This window comes from Spinacia oleracea, chromosome 1 (assembly GCF_020520425.1).
Source record: "Spinacia oleracea cultivar Varoflay chromosome 1, BTI_SOV_V1, whole genome shotgun sequence".
Classification (NCBI taxonomy): Eukaryota; Viridiplantae; Streptophyta; class Magnoliopsida; order Caryophyllales; family Amaranthaceae; genus Spinacia; species Spinacia oleracea.
Window position 1 is genome coordinate 23,959,097 of NC_079487.1, and position 10,341 is coordinate 23,969,437.

The 10,341-nt window shown below is 45.6% G+C and overlaps 1 protein-coding gene across 1 annotated transcript; it reads left to right on the forward strand.

Annotated features, from left to right (window-relative positions):
- The first annotated feature begins 1,318 nt into the window (after positions 1 to 1,318).
- Positions 1,319 to 5,884, forward strand: LOC130463301 (uncharacterized). The gene has a single exon (XM_056832396.1). It carries the CDS (start codon positions 1,319 to 1,321, stop codon positions 5,882 to 5,884), a length of 4,566 nt encoding a protein of 1,521 aa, XP_056688374.1.
- Positions 5,885 to 10,341: the final 4,457 nt, after the last annotated feature.

Sequence of the window (10,341 nt, forward strand, 5' to 3'; positions counted from 1 at the left end):
ATTAGTAACTATTTTCATTATTGGTTGTTTGGTACTCCATATATCATAGGAAATGAATCACTTATGTATGATTCCTTACTTAATGTTTGGTAAGTAATAGGGAAAGGAATATATTTTGTAGTGTATTCTACATTATATATATGTATTATAAAAGCAGAAATCATAATAAATTGAAACCAGTACAAATTAACAACAAATCGTAATAAATTCAAAGTAGAATAAAAATATGTTTAGTCTACTGTTTGTCAGAACCAGCCAACATCCTAGCAGCTTGTAGGGAAGCAACAAACCTACATCCTAGCAGCCCGAGGGTACGCTACAAACCCATATCCTAGAAAATGAACGAACGCTACAAACCTATATCCTAGCAACCGAAGGAACACTACAAATCATCATATATGGTTTTAACACAAATCAACCACAACCACAACCACAACCACAACCAAACTAATAAGCACACACCTGTTATAACCAAAACATAATAGGCAGAAGTGTACGGGTAGCCCTACCGGTATGCCGGTAGGACAACCCATAACAGCTGTAACATAGACATATACTCACAAGAAGCACCAAAGGTACAGTCGGCATCCAGGGTTTACAAACCCAGTCGGCAATTCTCTGACATCATCTGCCTATCAGAGCCGAAAGGGAGGATCCGGAACCAACGGGTAATAACCCGGGTCCTCCGTACAAATAACCCGTCTATATATACGGACCCCCATCAATGCCAAAGGTACGCAATTCCAATCCAATCATTCTTATGAGCATTTATTACAGAGCTATCAGCATAATCTGACTTAAGCATCGGAGGGGTAATTCTCGGATCACCCCCGAGGCTAGTTAACGGCTTCACTGTGCAGGATCCAGTCAGCAGCCTCAGTCGGGAGTCAGTCATCCTTTTCCTGTTCCGAATCCGCAGCCGGAACAATTGGCGCTAGAAGGAGGGGACCCCCACTTGTAAGCAGAACCCACAGCCAGGCAAAACAAAAAAAAAAAAAAAAGAAATCAATCAGAATCATCACCCTTGAAAATGGAGAGTACGCAGTCAGATTCGTATAAGAGAAGCAAAAAGCAGGCCTCGAAAGCAACCCCACAGAGTACGCAGACGACAAAAACAACAACCCCATTGAAACCCACGCTATTCTCGGCAGAACCAATAATAACACCCGTCAATGACCAACCCACCCCCCAGCTAGGGAGCCAGTCGGTCGTCAGCAAAACTACGACTGCAGCAACACCCTTGCATGTTCTGGGATACTCAGTCGAGGACGACGACTCAGAAGGAGAGCCCAAAAGCCCAGCCCAGGACGATACGCAAATGCCGTCTGAACTCGCCGGTCAGTTCTCGGAGGAACAGTTGGCTACAGCAAGAGCGGTGATGGCCGCGTTGTCGGCCTTGAAGCCAGCAAGAAAGGCAAACACAGAACCTGTACCCAGGACAGTCATACACCAGACTGCAGAAACACCAGTCGGCGAAAAACGGAAGAGATTGCCGATAAGAAACCTATTCGGAGAACAGATCCTAGTGCAACAAGAACAACACCCAAATACAAACCAGGCGATTGCTCTGCGCAGTCGGCCGGAACCCATGGTCATCGAAGAGACAAGAGAAGCACCCCAGAGATACGCGTCGCGCCGTTACACCATCCAACCTGCAAACTCCCCCCTGTGCGCGGACATTCTGGAGGAACCAATGGAGAAATTGAAGTTCCCACTCTGCAAGTACGACGGATCCACAGATCCGGAGGTCCACTGCAACACATTTGAGCAACATATGATGTTGTATACAGATTCCGACGCCATGTGGTGCAAGATATTTCCCTCAACGCTGCTGGGAGTGGCATCCGGCTGGTATAAGGGACTACCAAAGGGGTCGGTATATAATTACCGACAGTTAGAAACAGAGTTCATGCTACGGTTCATCAGCCGGCAGCAGAGAAAGAAAACGTCGGGAGAGCTGATGGCAGTCACCCAGAGAAGCGGAGAATCCTTAAGAGATTACCTCACCAGATTCAACAACGAGTCCACCAGCATACCAAACTTGCAGCAAGAGATAGCTGTGGTGGCCCTGATGAGAGGAATGAACCACTGCGAGTTCAAAAAATACTTGGGAAGAAAATCCTTCACCGATTTGGGAAGCGCACTGATAAAGGCCCACGAATACATCAAAAGCGACGAGCTGATGACAATCCCAAATCACTATCAGTCGGCACAGACCAGAAATGCCGCACCAAGGCCGGTTCAGCCGGCGCAGCAGAATCAGAACAGGGGGTTCAGAAAGGATGAACAGAGGAAAGACCCAAGAGGGAGGGATTACCAGAAACAATCAACCAGCATATACCCCACATTCCACGAATACACTCCATTGAACGCCCCAAGAGCCGCAATTTACAATGTCAACAAGAACGAAAACTGGAAGAGGCCTCCACCAATGAGCGACAAACCCCGACCACAGTCGAAGTACTGTGCATTCCATGATGACTGTGGACACTATACGGAAAACTGCAGAGATTTGAAGGATAACATCGAGGATATGATCAGGAGAGGCTATCTGACACAATATAAAGCCCGACAGAACAACAACAACCAACAGAATAGCAATTGGCAAAGCAATAACACAAACAACAGATTACCATCCACCCAAACACCGCTCCGAATAGAGCAGAAAGCACCAGAAACCAGTCGGAATGGGGAGGTTAGAAACAGTGGCCAGAAGGGGCCGACAGTATGGGTCATATCCGGAGGACCGTGCCATGGGGGAACAATCAGTGGATCCGGCAGAAGTCTGGGCGAACACCGCCACCTGCTAAACTACCACAGCACCATAAAATGGCCGGCAACCCAAGTCATGCCAAATATTTTATTCACCCCAGACGACTGTCGCGGAATTATATACCCTCACGACGATCCACTGGTTTTGGGCCTCGAAATAGCAAACTTCCCAGTGAAACGAATACTGGTGGATGGAGGGAGTTCAGCGAACATTATCTTTTGGGAAGCCTTCGTTCAGCTGAAAATAGACGAGAAAGAACTCACACGAGTCAACTATCCTGTGATAGGATTCTCCGGAGCCACAGTCTTCCCGGAAGGTAGCATCAGGCTACCAGTGCAGATTGGAGAAGGTAGAGCCGCAAGGGACCTAATGGTAGACTTCTTAGTAATCAAAGTGCCTGCTGCATACAACGTAATAGTGGGCCGGCCATTCATCCACGATGCACAAGCAGTGGTATCAACATACCATCTAACTATGATATACATGTCTAACTTTGAGAAGGCTGAAAGAATCCGAGGCAGTCAAGATTCAGCAAGAGCATGCTACTTGACGGCATTAAAAACACCAGGCCGACTGACCCCATCCAGGAATATAGCGAGAGAGGCAGCAGCGAAAAGACCGGCAAAGGGTCAAGCCCCAAGATTGGGGGGCGAGTCATCTCTTTTGCCCAAGAAGGAGAAAAGGCAGAAAATGGAGTCACCCACAATCGAAAGCATCGAAAAGGGGACTTCTCTACCTAGGGTAGAGGCCGGAGGAAGGTCAGAAGAAGTCGAGCTGGTAGAAGGAGAAACTGGCAGAACAGTAAAATTAGGAACCGACATTGACCCCCAGTTGCGGGTAAACATGATCGGTCTGTTGAGAGAACATGCGGATGTGTTCGCATTTTCCGCAGACGAAATGCCCGGTATAAGCTCGGAGGTAATCGAGCACCGACTGAATGTCGACAGAGCAGTCAGGCCGGTAAAGCAAAAGAAAAGAAACTTCTCAACAGAAAAAAATCAAGCAATACAGGAAGAGGTAGAAAAGTTGTTGGCAGCAGGATTTATTGAACCATGCGACTACCCGGAGTGGTTGGCCAACGTCGTAATGGTTAAGAAGTCAAACGGCTCGTGGAGAATGTGCGTAGATTTCACAAACCTTAATAGAGCATGCCCAAAAGACTGCTACCCACTGCCAAGAATCGATAGGCTAGTCGACTCCACATCTGGCCACGCGCTGCTCAGCTTCCTTGACGCATTCTCCGGGTACCACCAAGTCAGCCTCGCAAAGGCCGACAGGAAAAAGACAGCATTCATCACTGAGGGGGGAGTATTCTGTTACAAGGCTATGCCGTTTGGGTTAAAGAACGCTGGGGCAACGTACCAAAAACTGGTCGACAGAGTGTTCGCAAACCAAAAAGGCCGCAACATTGAAGTATACGTCGACGACTCCATAGTGAAAAGCAAATTGGAGACCGATCATTTAGATGACCTCAGGGAAACGTTTGAAACTCTGCGCCGTTACCAAATGAAACTAAACCCCAAGAAATGTGTGTTCGGAGTGAAATCGGGGAAATTCTTGGGTTTCCTTGTCAGCGAGAGAGGCATAGACGCAAACCCAGATAAGGTAGAAGCGATACTCAGTCTGCCTCAACCAAAAAGCATCAAAGATGTACAAAGGCTGACAGGAAGAATGGCGGCTCTGACAAGATTTGTTAGCAAATCAGCCGACAGGTCGATTCCATTTTTTAACACTCTTAAGCAGAACGGAAAATTCCGGTGGGGGGAAACCGAGGAAAGGGCCTTCGAGAAGGTAAAAGAACATCTTCGTGCTTTACCGACGATAGCCAGGACGGAAGAGGGCGACAAGCTACAATTATATGTGTCCGCTTCAGCCCAAACCGTTGCTGCCGTACTAATCAGTGAAAAAGACAAAGTCCAGCAGCCGATATACTTTGTCAGCCACATTTTGAATCCGGCAGAAGCAAGATACTCGCTGATAGAGAAAGTGGCCTATGCAGTCCTGATAGCCGCCAGAAAGCTCAGACCATATTTTGACGCACATACCATACAAATTCTGACGAACTTTCCACTAGAGAAGGCTTTGCAAAAAATGGATACAGCCGGCAGGCTGTTGCGATGGGCAATAGAGCTGTCGGAGTACGATCTTGAGTTTCACCCGCGCAATGCAATAAAAGCACAAGCTTTGGCTGACTTCGTAGTTGAAGCATCCTATCAAGAAGAGGAAACCAAAGCAGAATCCTGGAAAGTATCAGTAGACGGTTCAGCCGCTCAGTCGGGAGCGGGAGCCGGCGTTGTCATGATCTCTCCGACAGGAGATAAGTTCGAATACGCAATCAGATTCACTTTCGCAGCTTCGAACAACGAAGCAGAATATGAAGCAGCCATTGCAGGGGTACAGCTATGCTTGTTGGCAGATGCCAAGAGGGTAGTAATGACAACGGATTCTCAGTTGGTGGCAAATCAGTTTTCGGGAGAGTATGAAACAAAAGAGCCGTCAATGCGGCGGTATCAAGAAAAACTGAAGACGCTGACAGCGAAATTAGAAGCTTTTGACATCGAATTGGTCCCCAGAGCGTTGAACACTGCCGCAGACAGCCTAGCGAAACTGGCCAGTTCGAAAACAATCGAGCTCAGTCGATCAGTAATGATAGAAATCATGCACAGAAGGAGTACGGAGGAAAAAGGAAAGGAAATAATGGTCATCACGGCAAACAAAGAGTGGTACGATGATATCTGGGCGTACAAGACGACTGGAGTTCTCCCGGCCGATATCAGGGAGGCAAAGAAAATCAAAAAAGACATCTGCTGGTACGTCATATATCAGGGGCAAATCTATAAAAGAGCCTTCAGCCTCCCCCTGCTGCGGTGTTTGACGGCATACGAATCCGCAAGGTTAATCGAAGAAATGCATGAAGGAATATGCGGAAACCATGTAGGAGGAAAAACACTTGCTTTGATCTGCCAAAGACAAGGTTACTACTGGCCAACCATGCTGGAGGACGCACAGAGCTACGTCAAGAAATGCGAAAAATGCCAGCTATTTGCCCCAGTAATACGTATGCCAGCAAACGACTTGATGCCCATTTTGAATCCAATCCCATTCGCCTAGTGGGGAATGGATATCGTGGGACCCTTCACAACAGCCTCAGGAGGCAGGAAGTTCTTGATTGTTGCCGTCGATTACTTCACAAAATGGATTGAGGCCGAGCCGGTAGCAAAAATAACAGCCAACCAGGTACGGAAGTTCATCTGGAAAAACATCATAACAAGATTTGGAATACCGACAGCAATAGTATTCGACCACGGATGCCAGTTCGACTGCGAACCTATACGAGCATTCTTGGCAGACTACCGGATCAAATTCGCATATGCCTCAGTCTGCCACCCGCAGAGCAACGGGCAAGCCGAGGCCGCAAACAAACAAATACTCGTAGCCCTTAAGAAAAAGTTGGATGAGTTCAAGGGCAAGTGGGCAGACACAGTCCCAGAGGTTCTATGGGGTAACAGAACGACGGTTAAAGAAGCAACAGGAGAGAGTCCTTTCAAACTGTGTTTCGGATCAGAAGCAGTCATACCGGCTGAAGTAGCACTACCCACCTTTCGCATCCAGCATTATGAAGAACAGGGAAACGACAGCTTACTCAGACACCAGCTTGATTTCCTACCAGAGGTCAGACTGCAGGCGGAAATTAGGTCGGCCGCATACAAAAACAGAATGAGCAGGGCCTACAACAAGCGAGTAAAACATAGGAAGCTGGAGGTAGGCGACCTTGTACTCCGCCGGACGGCAGCAACCGGCAAAGCTCAAAAACAAGGAAAACTGACTGCAAATTGGGAAGGGCCCTACCAGATATGGGAAGAAGTGGTAGCTGGATCATACAGACTAATGGAGATGAATGGAACACCGCTGAAGAACTCATGGAACGCAGATACTTTAAGAAAATTCCATGTGTGAAGTTGTATGAAAACATGATGTAGTAGGGCCGACGGTGCCATATTTTGAAATCTAATATATGAGCTAGAACTATATTCCAGGAAAACTATACGGCATAAACAAAACGAAATAAAAGGTTGAGCACATTGGCTTAGTCAGCAATGTTGCAAGATACGACAAAACGAAATCAAAGGTTGAGCACATTGGCTCAGTCAGCAATGTTGCAAGATACGACAAAACGAAATCAAAGGTTGAGCACATTGGCTCAGTCAGCAATGTTGCAAGATACGACAAAACGAAATAAAAGGTTGAGCACATTGGCTCAGTCAGCAATGTTGCAAGATACGACAAAACGAAATCAAAGGTTGAGCACATTGGCTCAGTCAGCAATGTTGCAAGATACGACAAAACGAAATAAAAGGTTGAGCACATTGGCTCAGTCAGCAATGTTGCAAGATACGACAAAACGAAATCAAAGGTTGAGCACATTGGCTCAGTCAGCAATGTTGCAAGATACGACAAAACGAAATAAAAGGTTGAGCACATTGGCTTAGTCAGCAATGTTGCAAGATACGACAAAACGAAATCAAAGGTTGAGCACATTGGCTCAGTCAGCAATGTTGCAAGATACGACAAAACGAAATCAAAGGTTGAGCACATTGGCTCAGTCAGCAATGTTGCAAGATACGACAAAACGAAATCAAAGGTTGAGCACATTGGCTCAGTCAGCAATAATGTAAGATACGGTAAAAATTAAAATCTAAGGGTGAGCACATTGGCTTAGTCAGCAACGAGGCAAAATACGACATAAGCATATGCAAGGGTTGAACACATTGGCCCAATCGACAAGAGGCAAGATGCAATATATAATAAAATCAAAGGCAAAACGACGCCATTACGTGACAAATTGAATAAAAACAAACGGATAATCCATCAAGTGCATCACATAGATTTTAAACAAATACAGGGACGACAGCCACCACCCAAAAATAACTAAATGCGGAGTGAGTAGCTGCTAAAAGGCACAAACATACGCCTCAGACGGCGCAGCCAAGACGACAATAACGTTCTTGAAACAGTTAACACACGGCAAAAGACAAAGTGCCACAAACAGCTAAAAGGTACCAAAAAAGGAAATTGTTTATAAGTTACATCCGCTAAATGATATTCAAAAGCTACCAACAGACATTAACAAGTATGAGGCCGGAAAAAACTGTTGGAAGAACCACAGGAGGAGCCTGGTGATGACTGCCAAGACCGTCAAGCTGAGTAGTCTGCATCACTCCAGTAAGCAGACTCGGGAATCTCCCTGTCAGGCAGAAGGCGAGGGTCAGCATTCTGAATGACGATGTCTGGGAAGGTCTGGGTCTCCATGCCAGTCGGATCAATATGGCCACCCTCTTCATAGGATCCCTCCACCTTACCCCAGGCATCCTCAGTCAGCGTCAAGGCTTTGACGGCACAACGATGAGCTGCAGTCCACCCACCATTGTAGCGCCCCTTCATCTCCTCGCAGTAGAAGTCAGACTTCATAAATTTCTGCACAGCCTTCAGCGCCACAGCCTTGCGATCATCCTTAGCAGCTTTCTCAGCATCTTGGGCCGCCTGCAGCGCCGCATCCAGCTTGATCCGCAGCTCAGCCGTCTTCTGCTCTTCGGCCGTCAACTTGGCTGGAAGAAGCTCTAGTTCAGCCTTCCTATTGCCTGCCGCAATAACATCCAGCTCAAGTCTCGCAATCTCCTTCCGGCAGTCACCTTCAGTCCTGACCGATTCAGCAAGGTCCGTCTGAAGCTTCTCTTTCTCAGCTTGCGATCGTTTTAAACGACGCTGATAGCTCCGATAGCACTCCACAAGCTCGGTAGCAGATTGCGTCACCTAAGGAAAGTAAAATCGCTCAGAGCCGAAAATAAAAGCAAGTATAAAAAACAAGCAAGTCAAAGAGGGAAGTAAAATACCGAGTACAGGTCATGCATCAACTGTGCAGCCGGCGTCTCAATCTCCTGGGGCATACCGTCGGCGGGTGTAACAACTTGGCGCAGAGACCGGTAGCCCAGTGTACCTCCGTCTTTAGGACGGTCGAAAAGGATAGACTCACCCCTCAGAACATCATTCTGCGGCTGCCAGTGCTCTTCAGCATGACCGGGAGCAGCGGCTAGACCGGCAAGAATATCCGGAGATAGCACAACAGTTTTGTCCTCGATGAACCCCCCAGAACGAACTATAACCCCATACTTAGAGGCCGAGCTGGCAGACCGATTCATGGAAGGGCATAAACCTACAGAGTAGCAGAGGACTCCAAGTTAACAAAATTAATTGAATTAAGCAAAGAATAAAGCGAAGACATAGTAGCGCACTTCATAATCAAGCATGTCTTCTATTTTTTCTTGGAAGGTCTAGATCATACTACTTCTTCAAGTTGGATAGGGCTTGGTAAAATATACGAAGCTTGTGTTCTTAGGCCATGAGAATAGTTGCAACTTCCAAAGCTTTAGAGGGAAATTCCATATAACTTTTTAGTTTTTTAGGAAATTTCATATAACATCATAACTTTTTCCAGAAGCTTATCAGTTTATCGTCCATTGTTTTCTCCCTTTCTTCAGCTCAGGACCATGCATTTGCCATGGTTCCAAGATTTGGATTGATTTCCTCAAATATTTTCCCCAAACTTTCGGAAGTACTATGTAGAGATGCTACTAACTCATAAACATCATCTACTTTATGTCCCTTCCCTTTTCCCTTTTCCCTTCATCTTTCAACTTTTTTTTATTCGATGGTTCATTATCAAACTCTTTTTTCATTTGACGCTTTAGGGATCGAGTTTTAGATTGAGTGGAATAAGTGGTAGAATTCACATCATCATCTTCATCACTCTCCAATGTCATTGTATTATTTGCAATCTCAATATCCACGTTGTCAATAACTCCAACAAATGACGCACTAAGGTTTCCAATTGCTTTATTTTTGGCATAAATTTTAGAATTAATGAGGAAAATGTACACCATATATCCCCTTTGTTTTTTTGTGAGACTACAACTAAAACGTAAAAGAGGGATCATTAGCACCAAGAGCATCAAGGAAGGCGTCAAAGAATACACTGTATTATGAGTGGTAACCAGATCGTTGCTGGTACCCAACTCTTCCTACTTATAGATGCCAAAGCATGTACAATATTTGACTATTTGACAACTACATGCATAAATTACACAAAGCATAGTAAAAAACATGTACTAATAAAATGGAACATGGTAGTTCTGCTGCATTCACAGGGGAAAAAAAAGTGTTCCATCAACTTAATTTTAACAATGATAATCTAATAACAGTCTTTATTATCATGGCCAAGTCAGACTAGGCCTGATTTCCATGTTTTAGTCCTTTTGTGGATAAGTTGGAAGCATAAATAGACTAAGAGTTGGCCTAAATCATGTAAAGAAAATAGAACAGATACACCATCTCTTTCAAATGTATCATCTTTAAGTTTTAGTTTTGCGCTTTAATGACGATGATTTTGTAGAAAAAGTTGTTGGAAGAAGAAAAACAGAGGTGCACGAGCCATGCCTAAAGTGCGCAGGTCGTGCAAGACATTGAGCGAGAGAAACGTGAAAAATAATGAAAAAGTTAACTATTGCACGCCC

Excerpts from the sequence above, each read along its gene's own strand:
- LOC130463301 (XM_056832396.1), top strand. The coding sequence starts at position 1,319 with ATGCCGTCTGAACTCGCCGGTCAGTTCTCGGAGGAACAGTTGGCTACA.